This window comes from Panthera uncia, assembly GCF_023721935.1.
Source record: "Panthera uncia isolate 11264 chromosome C1 unlocalized genomic scaffold, Puncia_PCG_1.0 HiC_scaffold_3, whole genome shotgun sequence".
NCBI classification, from domain to species: domain Eukaryota; kingdom Metazoa; phylum Chordata; class Mammalia; order Carnivora; family Felidae; genus Panthera; species Panthera uncia.
Window position 1 is genome coordinate 65,772,145 of NW_026057584.1, and position 20,887 is coordinate 65,793,031.

The 20,887-nt window shown below is 36.0% G+C and overlaps 1 protein-coding gene across 1 annotated transcript in view; it reads left to right on the forward strand.

Moving 5' to 3' along the window:
- The window catches only part of LOC125911566 (sodium channel protein type 1 subunit alpha), a 128,204-nt gene extending 120,153 nt beyond the window's left edge, over positions 1-8,051 (forward strand). The window contains exons 25-27 of the mRNA XM_049615552.1: positions 741-845; positions 2,412-2,682; positions 4,774-8,051. Coding sequence (XP_049471509.1) covers positions 741-845; positions 2,412-2,682; positions 4,774-5,951 — 1,554 coding nt within the window. The 3' untranslated portion in view covers positions 5,952-8,051. The remainder of the gene's footprint in view (positions 1-740; positions 846-2,411; positions 2,683-4,773) is intronic.
- Positions 8,052-20,887: the final 12,836 nt, after the last annotated feature.

Genomic DNA, 20,887 nt, shown 5'->3' on the forward strand with positions numbered 1-20,887 from the left:
TTCTTCCTTGTTGATCATTCCTTCATCTTATTTGTTCAGTATATTTTGTTATTGTATGAGTGCTTCCATTGTATGAGATGTTTTCACTATAGAAAATTCCTGTCCCCACCCCTTTTTATTGTTATTAATATATTCTATGATCAATGTCAGGTCTTTATATCACTTATTAGCCTGGGTTGCAATCCTCCTGGTCTGTCACATCCTTGCCGTACTAATGATCTCTGATTCCTAACACTTCTACCAACTTGGCCAGTTTCCTTTTTATCCTTTTGTTCCAATTCTTGGCTGAGTGAAGGTGGATTATAATAACTTTAACCCATCCTACAATATACATACTCTAATGCATTGCTGCACTGGAATAAGAAAATGATTGTCTTTAAGTTCTGAAAAGCAGTCTGTCTAGCATTAGAAACTTATTATTTCATGTTTCAGCAAATCGCATTTTACCACTCACTTATTATATGGTGTTGGGTAAAATACTTAGCCTCTCAGTTGCTTGCTTTCATTCTGCCATAAAATAATACTGAAAGTAATAAAGTCAATGTTGGATTACTGTGAGAATTAAATAATACTGTAGCACCTAAAAAATGCAATTTGTATTTTTCAAATTTAAAATTCTAGGCTTAATTATTTTATCCGTTTCCTTTTTTAACCATCCTTTTCCTGTTTTAAGTTTAACATTGAAAAATTATGTGCAAAAGGGCACAGTTTTCACCAGTTTTTATTTTTCTTTTCTATACTTTGGAGGTCAAGATATCTTTATGACAGAAGAACAGAAGAAATACTATAATGCAATGAAAAAATTGGGATCAAAAAAGCCACAAAAGCCTATACCTCGACCAGGAGTAAGAAATACCAAATGATACAGGAAAAAAATAAACAAAGACAAAAAATTGCATGTGTTTTCTTACAGAAGAGATAGTAGCTAACATTTCCAGCGGCAAAGATTTCTTCCATTTTTAGAATATCATTAATTCATACCTTTTATGGTAATGGTAAAAATTACTTAAAAAAAAAAAAAAAAAGAGAGACCAGAAAGAAAAAGAAGAAGCAGAAAAATGCATCCTTGTTTTCAGGGGACTTCTAATTACACAACTAGAATCCAACCTAAATGGCGAAGGCACATAAATAATGTGTTATGCGCAAGAAAAAGCTGTTCAGAACTCAAAAGTAGTTGCTGAGTCATCTTAAGAAGAGGGATAAAATTTGGATGGGATTAAAAAGCATGCAATTTTCTGCTAGGTTAACAAAGTGATGAAGTGCTGAGTGAAATAACATCTTACTTCCCTTGTATTGTCCGTTAGATGTACTGAGTGGAGAAAAAAAGAATTCTGGTATCTGCTGTTCGTGTAGATGGCTATATAGTTAGAAGTTACTAATGTCTTCAGCCATCAGGGGCAATAAATACAATTCATGATGATAACTAACAATCCTCATGCTTCCATGATAAACCAACCAAACAACTGTGAAATGGAGAAGCCTTATCCTACACTGTATTGATTTTTGTGATGATGATTTGTGAAGTTAAAATAATTCCTGAGGCACATTAGGGAACAAAATACTAGTGAACATTCATACTGTGCCATCCAACAGTTGCCTTCTTGAAAATGATGAGAAATACATACTGTTCTCTACTAAACCTTAACCCTGGAAGTAGAAATGGGTCAACTATGTGTAGAAAAAATGTAAGATAGAAGATATCCTCAGAATTCCTCAGCAGCCTAAGGAAATGAGCCTGACAATGGCCTGCAGTGACTAACAGTGGCAGAAATGAGGGGCAGAATGACAGATCAGTGATGGGGACATTAATTTTTGACATCAAAGTATAAAGAAGGTCATTATGGTCTGATTATTCCTGTGTAGGGTCAGCATTCTATGTCTGACAGTCAACAAAGACTTTTGGTGGAAGAACATCAATATCACCATTCATAGGTTTTAAATGCATAATGTTATAGATGTGTCCTGGAAATCCCAAGTTCTCTTTAGCAATTCTTTGAGAATAAGACAAATGGAATGTTGCTAGATACTATATTTTGAGATGCCTGCATGGTCCAACTGATCATAGGATATTCTAGTAAAATAAAATTAGGCAGGTTTCTCTATTTCTCATAATCTTAATATGTTAATATACATTTGTGCCTCTGGGTGAAGAGTATAGTATGCAATGTTTCTTATCAGAGGTACCCTTTTGACAGGGATCATTATTCTGTGGAATACCCATTGGTAAATAGAAGTTTAGGTTATTAAATTTTTAAAATTAATGTGTTACAAGCCATCTTTTACACCATTCAGAGTCAGTGGTTACTATGTATAATATTAGAAAGTTAACCAATGCAGAAAGTACTTAGGCAGATGCTAATATGTACAGGAAAACTCCTCGGTTGCTAAAAAGCTTTCCTGTTTCCCTACAGAACAAATTTCAAGGAATGGTCTTTGACTTTGTAACTAGACAAGTCTTTGACATCAGCATCATGATTCTTATCTGTCTCAACATGGTCACAATGATGGTAGAAACAGATGACCAGAGTGAATATGTGACAAACATTCTGTCACGCATCAACCTGGTGTTCATTGTGCTGTTCACTGGAGAGTGTGTGCTGAAGCTCATCTCCCTCCGCCATTATTATTTTACCATAGGCTGGAATATTTTTGATTTTGTTGTTGTCATTCTCTCCATTGTAGGTAAGAAGTATTTAACATCTCTTCAATTCTGTTCAATAAAAGTAAAAGTTGTAACATTTGCTTTACATTAGAGGTCATCCCACCACTCAGAAATCACTACTCTGAAATTTTCTATGTTTCATCCAGGTGTGCTTGTTTTTCTTACAAAATGAGGCTCCTGCTATATGTACAATATTGTATCCTATGTTCACCGTTGTAGATTAGGTATATTATTTGTGGATCTAGTATATTCCCATTAATTTGAACTAGGAATGTGCTATTAACTAAGATCAAAAATGTTTTTTGACATGTTTAGATTAAATAGCCTATATAATATCTAGATGATTCTGTTGAGAAGAGAACTAAAAATTTAGTCTGGTCCTAAGGAAAGACACTGCATTGGAGATATAGACACAGAGTCATCAGCATGTAGACAGGAGTGGAAGCTGGTGTGAAGATAAAGAAAGGCATAGAGTGAAAAAAAAATAAAGATAAGAACAGAATGTTAGCAAATACAGATGGAAGTTTCTTTAAGGGTATCAGGTAGAGATTTTCTAGATAACCTTGAAATGGAGTTATACTAATGATGCACAAGGGGATGCGAGGTGGTATGGGACATCATTTTATCATTATATACTTAAAAGTCTGGAATGTACAACACATCACATCAGTAGCAGCTCATCTCATTAAAGATACAACTCTAGCTCCAGGGAAGTGGAGAAGTGTATCTGTGGGCCTAAAGTATTCATTCTTTCCTAAACCAGATAATATGATTGGGTCAACATTTTACCATTCAATATGGGGCACCTCTGACGGGTAGATTTTCATGCCATTACCTCCTCTTAAGGAGTTGGTTTTATATCCAACTCATATATTGCAGGTATCCTTTGATTTCTACAGTAACCTATGATGCAATCAGTTGTGGATAGGGTACTAAGGTTATATTCACCTCTCTCTATCTCACTCTCTCTTTATCATCCTTTTTCTCTCCCTCTCTCACACACCACACACACTTAGACTAATACTTTTCTAGAATGAGACAGTGTAACTTGAAAGACCTTGGTTTTCTGAACCAATCAGGAAATTAGTTCAATTGTTACTTCATTATCTAAAAAGCAAATAGAGAAAAAATCTTAAAAGAAGTGTCTGAGAGACCAACGTTAGACGCAGGAGACCAGAAAGGGCACCAGCTTGGATCCTTTTAGAAATGTAGCAGCACATATATATAATATGTAAAAATATTATAGTGGAAGCTCAGGCAAGTACCAAGTTCATGGAGAAATGAAAATAGTATTAAAAACGGTAGTTACTTTCAGATGGGTAAGGACTGAATAGGCAATTTCAGAAAAAAAAATAATTGTATTCATATAAATATGTACTTATATCCTTGGCCACTGCTGTTCAGACAGACTTGGTAATTTTTAACTTATTTTTTATATATTTAGTCTTGAGATTTTATGTAAGCTAAAGATAGTCTTTAGACATCCCTCAAAGACAAAAGTACCGTAAAATTATTTCTGAACATTGTCTTAACTTGGACTGCCATAACAACTTACCACACACTGAGTGGCTTAACCAACAGAAATTTATTTTCTCATAGTTCTAGAGGATAGAAGTCCAAGATCAAGCTGCCAGCGTAGTGGGTTTCTGGTGAGGGCTCTCTTCCTGGCTGGTGGATGACTGCCTTCTTGTATGTCCTCATACGGCAGAGAGAGAGGAGATAGTTCTCTAGTGTTTCTTCTTACAAGGGTACTAATCCTATCATGAGAGCCCCACCCTATGACCTCATCTAAACGTAATTATCCCCTCCAAACTTTCTCCAAATACTATGCATTGGAGAGTTAGAGTTTTAAAACGTGAATGGGGGGTAGTGAGGAGGAAGGACACAACTGAGTCTATAACAAATATTGAGTTGAATTTAATACTGAATGTCAAAATTAAAGTTCATTAATAATATTATATACAGTTACATGTATATTATATGTATGTCAAATTTAAGATTATGCAACTGAATTTCAGGATTCTGAACTTTACCTTAGAGCCTTAACAAAATTTTGATTATTATCTTAGTGGATAACTTCAATGGTTGGTATTCTCACTTTTTATCCACAGGCATGTTTCTGGCCGAGCTGATAGAAAAATACTTCGTGTCCCCTACCCTGTTCCGAGTGATCCGTCTCGCCAGGATTGGTCGAATCTTGCGTCTGATCAAAGGGGCGAAGGGGATCCGCACGCTGCTCTTTGCTCTGATGATGTCCCTTCCCGCCTTGTTTAACATCGGCCTCCTGCTCTTCCTGGTCATGTTCATCTACGCCATCTTTGGAATGTCCAACTTTGCCTATGTTAAGAGGGAAGTTGGAATTGATGACATGTTCAACTTTGAGACCTTTGGCAACAGCATGATCTGCCTGTTCCAAATTACCACCTCTGCTGGCTGGGATGGATTGCTAGCACCTATTCTCAACAGTAAACCACCTGACTGTGATCCTAATAAAGTTAACCCTGGAAGCTCTGTTAAGGGAGACTGTGGGAACCCATCTGTTGGGATTTTCTTTTTTGTCAGTTACATCATCATATCATTTCTAGTTGTGGTGAACATGTACATCGCTGTCATCCTGGAGAACTTCAGTGTCGCTACTGAGGAAAGTGCAGAGCCCCTGAGTGAGGATGACTTTGAGATGTTCTATGAGGTTTGGGAGAAGTTTGATCCTGATGCCACCCAGTTCATGGAATTTGAAAAACTATCTCAGTTTGCAGCTGCTCTTGAACCCCCTCTCAATTTGCCACAACCGAACAAACTCCAGCTCATTGCCATGGACCTGCCCATGGTCAGTGGGGACCGGATCCACTGTCTTGACATCTTATTTGCTTTTACAAAGCGGGTTCTGGGAGAGAGTGGAGAGATGGATGCCCTTCGAATACAGATGGAGGAGCGATTCATGGCTTCTAATCCATCAAAAGTCTCTTATCAGCCAATAACTACGACTTTAAAAAGGAAACAAGAGGAGGTGTCTGCTGTAATTATTCAGCGTGCTTACAGGCGCCACCTTTTAAAGCGAACTGTAAAACAAGCTTCATTTACCTATAATAAAAATAAAATCAAAGGTGGGGCTAACCTTCTTGTAAAAGAAGACATGATAATTGACAGAATAAATGAAAACTCTATTACAGAGAAAACTGATCTGACCATGTCCACAGCAGCTTGTCCACCTTCCTACGATCGGGTAACAAAGCCAATCGTGGAAAAACATGAGCAAGAAGGCAAAGATGAAAAAGCCAAAGGGAAGTAAATGAAAATAAATAAGAATAATTGGGTGACAATTGTTTACAGCCTGTGAAGGTGATGTATTTTTGTCAACAGGACTCCTTTAGGAGGTCAATGCCAAACTGACTGTTTTTACACAAATCTACTTAAGGTCAGTGCCTACTATAAGACAGTGACCCCTTGTCAGAAAACTGTGACTCTGTGTAAAGGGGAGACGACCTTGACAGGAGGTTACTGCTCTCACTACCAGCTGACACTGCTGAAGACAAGAGACAAAATGGCTACTCAGACTGTAGGGACCAGTTCAAAGGGGTGCAAACCTATAATTTGGGGGTTGTTTAACATGAAACACTTTAGTGTAGTAATTGTATCCACTCTTTGCATTTCAACTGCCACATTTGTCACATTTTTACAAAATCTGTTAGGGAATTCATCTTTTTTTTAATCCATATGTTGTTTATTATATGTGACTATTTTTGTAAATGGGGTTTCTGTTGTGAAATAGACAAAGGGTCTCTTCAACAGGTATGCCACCGGGGGTTATCACAATCACACGGCCTCCCATCTGCACAAAGGTGTGGTTTGCATGAGGGCATGCTGCACTTAGAGATCATGCATGAAAAAAAAAAGTCACAAGGAAAACCATGAGTTCTTAAATTCCATCCATCTTCCTGGGAGGGGTAATTGGGTGATAACTGGAGGTGCTTTGTTGATCTTGTTTCATCAAATCCAGCCACCAGACCAAGTGGATCATTTTGGGCTGGGGGAGGGGGTAGGCCATTAAATCTTAGCAGGTGCAAACTTCATTCAAATGTCTGGAGTCATAAATGTTGTGTTTCTGTTTATCGTATTAAAAAAAAAAAAACTGAAAAATGAGCATTGCTTCTCCCCGAAGACTGAATTGACCAAAAGAACCCTTTATAAATTTCTGCTTAATCCTGCACTTCGTTTAGCCATCTTCAGCTCAGCAGGTTGACAACTGTATATGTTAATGAAATGCTATTTATTATGTAAATAGTCATTTTACCCTGTGGTGCACGTTTGGGCAAACAAATAATGACCTAAGCACAGTATTTATTGCATCAAATATGTACCACAAGAAATGTAGAGTGCAAGCTTTACACAGGTAATATAATGTATTCTGTACCATTATAGATAGTTTGGATGCTATCAATGCATGTTTATATTACCATGCTGCTGTATCTGGTTTCTCCCACTGCTCAGAATCTCATTTATGAGAAACCATATGTCAGTGGTAAAGTCAAGGAAATTGTTCAACAGATCTCATTTCTTTAAGTCATTAAGCAATAGTTTGCAGCACTTTAACAGCTCTTTGGTTATTTTTAAATTTTAAGTGGATAACATATGATGTATAGCCAGACTGTACAGACATGTTTAAAAAACAAACACACACTGCTTAACCTGTTAAAAATGTGTTTAGAATTTTATAAGCAAATATAAATACTGTAAAAAGTCATTTTATTTTATTTTTCAGCATTATGTACATAAATATGAAGAGGAAATTATCTTCGGGTTGATATCACAATCACTTTTCTTACTTTCTGTCCATAGTACTTTTTCATGGAAGACATTTGCTAAACAAGAAATGAAAACAAGACTGGGTAGTTGTAGACTTCTGCTTTTTTATTAAATTTGCTAATTTTAGATTATTTCATAATTTTAAGGGGCAAAATAGGTTCACAAGCCACGTCCAAATTATGCTCTGCAATTGGAAAAGGGTATAACATTTTAGTTATATTTTTGGTAGTGCCTGCACAAACTGATTGAAGGTAGTGCTTATTTTTCATTTTTGTCCTTTTTTTTTCTAATTTCTGTTTATGTTTTCATTTCTTTGGAGTCATCCTGCTCTAGATTGCTCTAAATATAATGCAGGTTTCACATATTTTTTTCCACAAGAACAGAGAGTAGTGAACTTATATAGTCAATTACATCAGGATATTTTGTGTTTCTTACAGAAGCAAACCATAGGCTCCTCTTTTTCTTAAAATTACTTAGATAAACTGTATTCGTGAACTGCATGCTGGAAAATGCTACTATTACCCTAAATGATGCTAACCAACATTAAAAATGTGCAAAACTAATAAAGGTTACATTTTTTATTTTATTGTTTGCCTAGTTACTTTTTGTTAACAGCATTTTATAAGAAAATGAAGATATTTTATTCTACAAATTGGGGGAGAAAGGGAAAGACACAAACACATAGTCTACCTGAGCTGACAGAAACCCTGGAGTAGAAATGGGACTGGGAGGAATGACCTCCCAAGGGCTACAAGCAGTAGGAAGTGACTTCTGCTAGAAGGAACTCATGTCAGAGCATAAGCTGGTAGCTTTCACTGGAAAAAAGTATGGAGCCAGAGCCATGGTAGATGGCCTCTTGAGATACGAAAAGAAGCCCTCAAATCTGTATTTAAAAAATTAAAAGTTGCTATGTGTGAGTAGGATATTTTGTTTGCTCCTCTAGAACCACTCTCCAGGCTTCTCCTCTTGCTCTGTGGAAGGGTGATTTTCTACATTGCTCTCTTACCCTTTGGCTCCCAACTGGTGTGGCTAATGGAAAGTCCCAGCAGGAAAGTACCATCAAGGAAAGCACCAGTGGGAAAGAGCTAACTTGGGTATTTATTCCCCAGTTCCTTCTTTGCTGAGTTGCTCTGGGTTGGCAGTGGTGCATTTATCAACATAAAGTTATACTTTTGGTCAGACAATCCCATCCTACAACAAAAGCTACTTGGGGTTCTGGTCTTCACTCCCCTACTTGTTCTCTTAGACCTGTGGCTGGACTTCTCTATTCCTTGTAGCTCTCCCCTAACCTTGCTGATGCCTTTTCCAATGGCCCCTTCATGACAACATTCTCTGTTTCACCTAACTCCTTCCTGTCGACACAGTAATTAAATAGCTTGTGAAATGGGTCAAAAGGCAAAGATCTGCTTTAGGTCAGCTTGGAGACTCAATCTAACTGGCTATACATAAAAGACCAGGAACTGGAGAAACTCCACTGAAGTCAACCAAAGAATTCAATTCATAGAAATCATAGAAAGGTTACTACAGTGGTCTGGACAGTAAGATTGACAGTCTAAAAACCTTAGCTAAATTTATGAGGAAAGAGAAGCCCTCACCTGTCATCAGGTAGTACAATCTCAGTTATGAAGCTAGAAGGGGGAACATGGCCTTGATGGGAAAAGGAGCAGTCATGCACTACTTTTCTTATCCTTCTACACTCATAACATCACTTTAAAACAACATGACAATAAATACCGATTTATTAGTGGCTGAAAAGTACTTCCCGTTTCCAACCAACATAAATAAGGATTATAGGAAAATCTCTACAGATTTTTTTATACTCCACATCCACACCAGTAGTTACTGGTACTTTTCCAAATACAAAAAGAACTAGTGAAACAGAATCATAAATTACCATAGTCATGTTGGTATTATTTTACATAATACTTGTGGTGCCAAAAAGTAATATAATGCTCAAGGAATGTTGAATCACATCAGTGGGACAAAGACAGTGGCTTGAAAGAGGTTCCCATTGGTCAAAACTGGGGGGATTTGAGAATCAGAAAAGATAACGATAGTAGATTACAACCTATTTAATGAAATAAGAATTCATAAGTATATACTGATATAAATAAATGGACAAAAGCAAAAACCTCTTCCTTATTGTGAATTTTAACTAACAAGTGTAGAAGAAATACTACAGTTAGAAAATCACCATTTGGCAACCTTGAGAATGACAATTGATTCATGCAAAAATAATGAATGCTAAACTCATGAATGAAAGTTTGATGAGGAATAAGAAATTTACATTGTCTCAAAGTATCTCTTTCGCATTAATTAAAAAATTTTTAAGGAGAGTTTATAGTGGAAAAATCTAGCAGATACTACCTTCAAAGATATCATCAATTATACTGCCAACTACACTGAAAAAGACACATGATTTCTTGGTATCCAGTCAAAGCTGCATTACACGAACTTAACCATAAGGAAAATCAGATTAAGGCCATTCTATAAAATAATGTTAATTTCATGAAAAACAAAGGAAGGTCAGAAACTGCCTGAGGTTGAAGAGCTATGAAAACTAATGATTCTGGATTGGATACTAGACTGGCAAAATAACATCAATTACAGATATTGTTGAGAAAACTAGGTTTGAATATGGACTGTTGATTCAATATTAGTATTATGAAAATTGATTTTTCTAACTGTATTAAGTCTAATGCAGCTATTATAACTATAGGTAATATCTTTCTTCTTGGAAAATGCATACTTTTTAGGGGTGAATGGGATGATGTCTGCAATTCACTCTCAAAAGAAAATGTGTTCAAAGGAAAATGTATTATGTGTATGTGTGTATATTTAAAAGATAGATATAGTAATAGATGTGGTATATCTTGGAAGGGAAGAGTTTTTTGTTCCTGTTGTGTTATGTGTTATTTAAGTGTGTATGTATGTGTGTTAACCCTATTTTCTACCCTCAAAATTAGATATACTATCTCCAATTATTTCAAAGAATGCTTTATTTTAACTACAATTCTTTTTTTCCTGGAAGTCATATTTCTAAAATTACTTAAATTATTACATTCTTTGACTTTTATGATAATCCTTACATTGCTAAAAAAAAAAAAAGACAACTTTAAAATAAAGATGTGACATAGTGGTTAAGACATCTGTTTGAAACTAGACAGACATAATTGAAGCTTTGTAATCTAAATGCTGGTAATTCTATCCATATCATACAAGAAGGTAGTTTATTGGCTTTCTGAGCTGGGGCCCAGACATTCTAAGTATAAACCAATAACCCAAACACAGTTCCACAGACCAGCACCCCCATGACAAGGTTTTCATATGCCTACACTTAAGCCAGAAAATTAACAATAGTGTTATAAATATTTATAAATTTTAATGTATTCAATTTAAAAATTTAATTGTAAAATTGTGTCTCATACTTTTTTTAAAGACTAAAATCATCTTTATGTTAAAATGCTTTTTTTTTAGAAATTACGGTGAGAATAAATGATAGTAGGTTATTTGTTTTAGTATTTTATTTGCTCAGATTAAAAATTGGCAACTTTGTGTTGGTCCTCTCATTTTTACTTTACTGGTACATGAATTCAAAAATCTAGGAACCATTGGGGTAGACAAATATTACCTGACCTCATAAATTTGTGTGTTTGTACGTGGATACCAGAAAGTTCAGATTAGAACTAAATAAACTGTATTAAAGACAGCAAATATGTCTTGTAACTGCATATTCTATCATGTGTGCACTCGAATTTCATATTGTTATAAGAAAATAAATGTTTCTCAGTCACTAAGAATTTATTAAAATGTTTTTTAGTCAAAAATATTGCTTCAATCAGGTGCAGCTGGTAATACTGTTCTTCCTGGCGCATGGGAATATTCTTCGAGGTTATCAATTTACGTTGATTCAATCAATATGGCAGCAAAGGCATGTGAGGAAGAAAATATTCCAGGCAACCAAGAGTTGCTGGAGAGGTTGCATCACCAAGAAAGGCTTAACATCACAGGTGAATAATCCTCAATGTCAACTGAGTACTCAGTGTTGCTCAAGTCCTTTATCATCCCCTCCGAACACTTGTATTTTCAGGTAGCTCTACCTCTTACTCACCAAGAAACATGAGGACATTGCCATGAAGTTCCTCAAATTCTTTCCTCTCCAGTGAAAAATATGTCTTCCTTCCCTCCTCTTTCCATCCTTTTTCTTCCCTTCCATTCCCTTCTTTGCTCCTTGTCTTTGTTTCCATCCTTTCTCCTTCCTTCTCTCTCCCTCTCTCTTCCATCCTCCCCCTTCCTTCATCTGTCCAGAGATCATTTTTCCCCATTCATTTTTACGTATGTTGATACCTTGCACTATAAGCTGTTTGCCTTCTCTTGATCTTTACTCTCTCTTCTTTATTGATCCATTCTGTCCGGATTTGCATTTTCAAAATTGGTTCTTCTAATCTTGAGAACTAATTTTGCTCAACTCTGATGCATCTTTATGCACTGTCCCATTATCTCATTCCTTTAAAAAATTACCTTCTGAAATCAGGGTTCTATGCTGACCACCTTCACTCTTAGTTATCGATGATATCAATGAGAAAACTTGGCTGTGAATAATCTTGTTGACCTTAGTACACTGAGTTTTCAAAATGCTATGCTGGCTACTATCAGTAACATTATAAGGAAAAGATGAAAATACTTACAAAAGGTAGATATAGGAATAAAGAATATTACCTACTTGGAGCAAAGCTGTATATACTCTGTTTCTGGTTATCATGAATTACATCTTCTCTATTTAATGTTTGCTAAGAAGGGAAAATTATTCACAGAGCTATTCAACTGTACACTGTAGCATTTTGTTTGTTCTGTTGTTTTCTAAAAATGTAGGCTTTGTTTATAAGGAATAGAGACCAAAAAGTTCTTTTTCCCCCCCAGGTTTTTATTTAAATTCCATTAGTTAACATACGGTGTAATATTAGTTTCAGGTGTAGAATTTAGTGATTCAAAACTTACAGACAACTCCTGGTGCTCATCCCAACAAGTGCCTTCCTTAATCCCCATCACCTGTTTAACCTATCTCTCTGCCCACCTCCCCTCTGGTAACTATTGGTTTGTTCTCTACTTAAGAGTCTGTTTCTTGGTTTGTCTCTCTCTTTCCCCCATCTTCATTTGTTTTGGTTCTTAAATTCCACATATGAGTGAAATCACATGGCACTTGTCTTTCTCTGACTTATTTCCCTTGGCGTATACTCTTTTGCTCCATTGATGAATTGCAAATGGCAAGATTTCATTCATTTTTATGGGTGAGTAATAATCCATTTTGTGTGTTTATATATTATCCTTTGAGTAAATACTTAGCAGTGCAATTGCTGGATTGTAGGGTAGTTCTATTTTTAACTTTTTGAGGAACCTCCATACTGTTTTCCAGAGTGGCTGTACCAGTTTGCATTCCTACCAACAGTGGAAGAGGGTTCCCCTTTCTCTGCATCCTCACCAAAACCTGTAGTTTCTTGAGTTGTTAATTTTAGCCATTCTGACCAGTGTGAGATGACATCTCATTGTAGTTTTGATTTGTATCATGAGGAGTGATGTTGAGCATCTTTTCATGTGTCTGTTGACCATCTGTATGTCTTCTTTAGAAAAATGTCTATCCATGTCTTTTGACCATTTCTTAACTGGATTGTGTGTTTTTTGGGCGTTGAGTTTTAGAAGTTCTTTACATATTTGGATACTGACCCTTTATCAGATATGCCACTTGCAAATATCTTCTTAAAGTAAACTTACAGGAAGTTACATTTTAAGTGTGAATTTTTCACGAAAAAATATATTGTTATAGAAAATTTTAATTTGCTCATTAGGTTATTAATGAATTCACTATTATGTGTTAAAGTTGCCATAATATGTGTGCACGTGTTTTTGGAAAGCATTAACTTACAGATTTTATCCTTCCTCATCAAGCTGTCTGGTATAAAATGTGACTCTTATAGATTCAAACACCAAATCAATGCTGATACATATTCTTCCAAAGCACCTTCTTTCTCTCTTTAGTGCTCTCAAATCTGGGGCCTATCCCTGTCAGACTACAATTAGCCAAATTCAACGATCTTAATCCATCTTTATTATATTTAGTAGATAATTAGAATTCGATGGTGATCATCAACACCTTTATTAAACCACATCTTCCTTTGCCTTCCATAAAACTATACTATTCTAGGTCTCCTCCTATATTTTAGATTCTTTGCCTTTACCATTTGTTCACTTTTTTTCTCCTTTTGGATTTATACAGCACCATCAGCTTCTTTGCTGAGCTGGTACTACAATTTCAACTTTCTATCAATCTTTTATACTTGCATATTTTCTATTACCTTTAACTTAATATGTCCAAACTTATTAGACTACATTCCATTCCTCTCAGCCACCAACAAAACTACCCAGAAGCCAACCTGCTTTCCCAATATCTGTTATTGTGTAAGCTATCCCTCCAGTTCAGCAAAAGAAGTAAGTACACATTACAGAGTATATACAGGAATTGATGAGTAACTCTACAGGAGGATACAGGAACAATTACAACAGTAAATTCTGGCCTGAGTTTGAAGAATAAGAAGGGCAGGACAGGCTGAACAGCAGAAATATTATGGAATAGTGGTCAAAAGCATAGATGCTGGAGCCAGATGCCTGGATTCAAATATCAGCTATACTTCTTATTAGCTGAACAACCTTGAAAAGTTTCTTAACCCTTTGTTGCCCCAATTTTGTCATCTGTAAAACAGTAATAATAATTCTTGTGAGGATTAAATGAATTAATACAAATAAAGCTCTTATATAAACACTTCCAAGCATATAGTAATTGCTACATACAGGTCTATCCTGCTGAGAGATGACCAAACACACATGTGGAAATGGGAAACAGGATGGCATGTTCAGAGCATTCACAATGAAGTGATAACTGAGTGACTGAGTGATAACAGTGACTGAGGGGCAAGCAGGGGTCAGATAACAAAGGGCCCTAAGTGCATGTCGGGGTTTGGCTTTAATGCATAGTGATGAACATCATTTAGACATTTGTAAAAGAAGTGAAGCTAGAAGTGAAGATACTAGGGAATATTTTGACTAAAGAAAAGGAAACAGAACGCAGCGACATAATTTAAGAAGCCACTGGAGAATCCAGGTGAGCAATGATGAGACACCATTAGCATTGAGTACCTTCCTCATCTCATTTTCTCCCCACTGAAACCAAACGCAGACTTCAGAATTCAGTGACAGCTCCCTTGTTTCTTATTGCTGTAAGAGAAATTTCTTTCCAATGAACTTCCATGGGATTTGGATGTATACGTCCAAACCGAAACACTTTTGAGAGTGAAGGAGGATACTGTTGATAATCATGCAAAAGCAAGAGGCATAAACACAGACTCTCCCAGGCAAGCCAGGACATAGGATCACCTCATATATGCCATTGGTGTGACATTTAAACTGCCAGGATGCAGTGGTTTGGAATGTGGGTTGCTTCCTTTGACCAGCCTCCCTCTCCACTTCTGCCACAAGAACACAAACACCACATAGTGTCTGATAGGCAGAGATTGGCCTTAAATACCTTTTACTCTTTACACTGCTTTGCATACAGAAGGTTTTCCGTGGATATTTAGCAAATAAACAAATTAATTAATTTTAGCATTGCTCAAAATTATTCCATTTTCAAGTTATTTACCCCTCTAAGATATTTTCCCCTTTACTTATATACTATGTCAGAGGGCTGTCATTATACATAAGACATATGAAGTAATAAAACATCATAAGAGTTATAAATGAATATCAACCTTGGTATATTATAGAAATATTGGATGTATATAATAAATATTATAAATGGATGAGCATTGTATCCCTCCATAAGAGTACATACACTACCTCTCTATTACCTGTAAAGAAAAGGAGATAGATAGATAGATAGATAGATAGATATAGGTATAGATATGTATATACATAAATATTTCCAAGGTATAAAAGTTCATAAATTGATTTTTAACTCTTCAGAACTTAAGGATTATATAATACTCACCCCGTTCTTTGCTATGGTGGAACTATTGAGCTTGCCATTTTAAATTTATTCCTCTAAAAGGAATTAGGGCTTTGGACCTTGGTTTTCAACATCGCTTGGCCTGATTCTTAACTGCATTATTAATGCTCATCTTTTATCAAAGATGGTGAAGAAATGTCCCGTTCAGCAGTATTTCTTGCAGGCATAGAAAACACAAATTTCTAAAGGCAAACAGATTGTGCCTTTGATCAACCTCAATGGTAAGTGCAGCCATTTGCCCAACCTTAGGGAAAAGTCTGTTGAGTTATACTGACTGCTAACCTAAAATAGGTGCAAAGCTAGAGCAAAATATAGTAACTATAAGGTTATGATCATATAAATACGTAAAGAGATGGATAATAGGATTTATGGAGAATGGAGAAAGTACCTGGAAATATTTTTTTTTTCAGAAACAAGGAAACTGAATGAATGCATTCATTCAAACACAGCAGAGTTTGTCCTATTTGTCATATGTTAGATTTGTTAAAATAAAACTCAGTACACAGTTAATTGCATGAAATTTAGTACCATCCAGGTATGTCCCACAACGTTATGACACTGCCTCTTTGCCACACTAAAGTCTAGGTATTGCCATGGCAAATCAATGCAAGGATAACTTCAGGGTGGTGGGCGCCAAGTTATTGAGTCTATCATAAACTCTCTTACCTTTCAATAATCTTAGATCAATTTTCTTTCTTTCTTTTTTAAACATCTAATTCTAGAAACTTACCAGGGAAATAGCTAAAAATACAATTGAATCAGAATCTCTAGAAAAGGACTTGAAAATTTCTGTTGAGTTATGCTGTTAGAATGTTCTGGGAGAAAGCTATAATAAGCCCCCCCGGAGAGTCTCATCAGCAGAAAGTCTGTGAAATCCTGACTTATGGGTAGGTAGTCTGGTAAGGTTCAAGGACCTCAGGAGCTCATCATTAGTTGATGATAGTACTTAATTAATAAAATACTTAAAGGTCAGAATATGCTGGCATCACCAAGTAGCACCCCCGAGTTAGAGTTTGATTCCGTATGATACTGTGAAGTGCCCAAATACTGTCCAGAAATCTGGGCTGAATGAACAGAACAAAATAGCTTAATCTTCAGCACATATGATAAGTTCTAACATCAGAGACACAATCGGCTCATACAGACCTTTATAAAAATTAGGAAAGATCCCCTTTTCTCCTCTGTGGAAAACAACTCTGCACTGGGATAAAGGATTTGGCAATCGGGACATGGGCTGGATTTCAACTGGTATCATTGTGCAGGACAATCTGAGGCACTGGTGGTCATTTATTGATATAAACTACCAATCCCAAGAGAGACCACATACGAATGATTAACTTTTAGGCCAATGACGATTCTAATATTGCAAGGCTATGGAACCCTTTTTTCTCCCAAATAACATCTTATGATAAATGTGAAATCAAAAAGTGATGATAAGGAATGGGACCAGTACCTATGGGTCTCTGCAACGTTCACTGAAGTGTGATGTTGTTGCTATTGTTTTTTGACTGAGCTATAAAAATAACACATACCTTTTATTTAAGAAAAAGAGCTAATGGGGCGCCTGGGTGCTCAGTTGGTTGAGCATCTGACTCTTGATTTCAGCTCAGGTCATGATCTCATGACTGGTGGAATCGAGACCCATTTCAGGCTCCATGCTAACAGCACAGAGCCTGCTTGGGATTCTCTCTCTTTGATCTTTCACTCCTTGTGTGTGTGTGTGTGTGTGTGTGTACACACACACTCTCTCTCTCAAAATAAATCAATAAAGATTTTAAAAAAGAAAAGAAAAAGAACTAAAACAGCACAGAAAAATATAAAATCTTATTTTCCCACTCTCCTCTTTGAACAGTTTCTTGAGTAACGCTCCAGGAATTGTTTTATACATATGTAAACATATTCTTTATTTGTTATTATAAATAACATTTTTCATGTTCTGCAATTTGACCTTTCAATTAATATATCTTGCATATACTTTCAAGTGGCATATATAAATCTACCTCATTCTTTTTAAATGGTGCACAATGTTCCATTCTATAGATTAATTAATGGGTACTTCTTTTTTTTTTAATTTTTTTAATGTTTATTTATTTTTGAGAGAAACAGAGACAGAATGCAAGTGGGTTAGGGGAAGAGAGAGAGGGAGACACAGAATTGGAAGCAGGCTCTAGGCTCTGAGCTGTCAGCACAGAGCCCGACACGGGGCTTGAACTCACAAGCCGTGAGATCATGACCTGACCCGAAGTCGGATGCTCAACCGACTGAGCCACCCAGGCGCCCCAAATTAATGGGCCACTTCTTGATGGACATTTAAATTTTTCCAGTTTTGCTTTGTAGTTACAAGGTTGTAATGAATATCTTTGTTCCTGGATTTTTGTGAAATCTATAGGTCTCTCTGTTGGATATGTTTCTAAATTGGATTTTGTAGGTCACACATATTCACATTTTCTATGTTTCTATTAGACAGCTGGGTTAGGTAGAGGTGCATCTCCTTGAAGAAGGGGCCATCAAAGGACACTCTTTAATTTTTCATCTCTCAACATCTCTTACAGGAAAAACAGTTCTACAACCTAAAGGCAGAAACCATGCCCATCTTACATGGTATAGGACAGTGCCAGCACTGTACTTTTTTAAAAGTTGAGTAAGTTAATAACCTACCAACATGGATAAATATTGAAAACTCTTCTCACAATATCTTCAAATTTAGGATCAAAAACATAATGCCAATAACATTTTTTTTTTTTGCAGTGAACCCAACACAAAGCAGCATACATAATAATGTCATATTTCAAACGATGGGAGCCACATATCATCACATTATTATTCAAAGAAAATGCCTACTTGACAATGAAAATGAGGAGTTATGGCAAATACTATTAGCCCATATGAAGCTATTCAATTCCTGTGTATCCTATGAATGATAAATAATGTAATTTAAATTAATTATCTATGAACATTTATACTTAAGTTATCTCATTTAACAATACAGTTTTTCTTTTAAAATATTCAAAAGTATTGGAATATTTATTTCTGAAATAGAAATTATCTCTATTTTTCATGACAATAGCAAAACATGATTATTGTAACAAAATCAAGACTATAAAATTTACACAGTAGAAAATAAGAAGCCCAAAGACAAATACTGCTAAAACTTGGTTTATATTTTTTCATAAAATATTACTACATGTATCATTAGATCCAAACATTTACTTAACCTTTCAAACTTCCAAAACTACTATTTGTCAATCATTTTTCCAGAAGACCAGAAATACTGTTCCAATAAAATCTGTAACACCTTGAACTCATTTATCTGTCCTGAACATTAGATTCTTATTTACAAAATGAAGGGCTTGAAAAGACATGGATTTTCAATGTCCATTCTAGTTTCAAAACATTATTTTTCGGAGAATAAAACCAATTTCTGGCAGCATAAAACAATAAACTACCATAATTAATATTGTAAATCAAGTAAGCCTTACATTAGTTTTCTAGGCTTTTAAGACAATATACAAAGGTTTCTTCATGAGAAGGGATAGGTGCTATCACACATTAATTTTGGTACAATAACTGTTAGGGATAGAAAAAAATACGAACATTACAGAAGGTCACGACCAGTTCTTAGGAACCCATAAAAAATGTTTTTCTTTCTGCTGTGGAAGGCTGTATTTCATGAGGGAGTTCACGTCCCAGTCTCTAATGCAACTCTGAAACAGAATCTAACTCTGGATTAACCTGCCAAATCTAGTCTCCTTGATATTGTCTGAATTACAGTTTGGAAATAAATTATTGGGTTTTAGGGTCTGTTATATTCAGGTACACATCTTGACAGCATCTTCTAAACCAATAATTGGGGATCAAGTTCTGTCTAGACTTCAGCTAATTTAGTCTCAGAAGCCATGAAGGTTTTTGGTCTTAAACTTCTTTCCATCCACTGCACTATACAGAACTATGAACTTCAACTATGTAGAAACTGTGACTTTCTAAAGTGATCTTACTAACTATTGAAATACCGCATGACCTTCCTATGCTAGACTAAGGCCAGTTATTATTTTAGCATCTAGATTGTTCTCTGTATCCATTGTAATACCCTAATGATGAAGCAAGTTTGGTCAATAAATAATCTTAATATCATATTTTATAATTTTTACTTAAAGCAATGGTTTTGAAAGCATGGTCCCCAGACCAGTAGCATCAGCATCACTTGAGGATGTGTTAGAAATTCATATTTTGGGGTCCTCAGCCATGAACTAGAACCTTTGCAGGTGACACCCTAGCAATCTGTGTGTTAATAAGCCCTCCAGGTAATCCTGATGTATGCTCAAGTTTAAGAACCACTTCTTGTCTTATGCATGGGGCAATGATGTCCCCCAGTGGCCAAAAACCCATACACTATTTAAATACGTGTGTATATTTAAAATAATTACCAAAGACAATGTTCACATTTTTCTTTTTTCTTTTTTTTTAATGTTTGTTTATTCTTTAGGGAGAGACAGAGTGTGAGTGGGGGAGGGGCAGAGAGAGAGGAAGACACAGAATCTGAATCAGGCTCCAGGCTCTGAGCTGTCAGCACAGAGCCTGACATGGGGCTTGAACTCAGGAGCTGTGAGATTATGACCCGAGCTGAAGTCGGATGCTTAACCAACTGAGCCACCCAGGTGCCCCTCACTATTTTCTAATGGGTTTGAAATTTAGTCTGAAAATTCATGTGTGTGTGCAAAAAACTTCCATTTCTTTTTCTTCTTTTAAATCTAATAAAATCCAAAGCTTAGTATCAGTCTCATTAGATTGCCAGGAAATCAATTCTCACTCAGTATTAACATTCATCTCTCCCAGGACTTAACCAGAATCCAAGAGGCTCATATGGTGTTCAGAAAATGGGAGAAACTTCTTGATCCTCTGGTCCGTGACAGCTTCTGATGACATCCTTATTGTAGAAACTACAGTGGATGCCTGATGTCAGTATTACAGAATCAGTTCTACTGGGCACACCATGTTGCCATTTATGTGAGGTCTCCCCTCCCTCTGGGTGCACTGCCACAGATCAGGGGTGGATGCCTGAAATTACAGGACCCTATTGACTTTTGTCCCTGTCTCTGTCTCTGGAAAGTGTTTCTCCCCCTCTTGCTTCAGGGGCACTTCTCTGGCCCCTTTCACCCACCAAGAAACCCCGATCTTTTATAAAAAGAACTTTTACTTTACAAAAGTTCCAAAAGTCTTCTAAAGTGCTGTAAAAAAGAATTTCCTGAGATGATGAAATTGCCCTCTATGGATTTGAAATGTGTCTAGTGCAATTGATGATTTAATTTTTATTTTAACTAATCATAATGTAAACTTAAACAGCCTCATGTGGCTAGTGGCTACTTTAT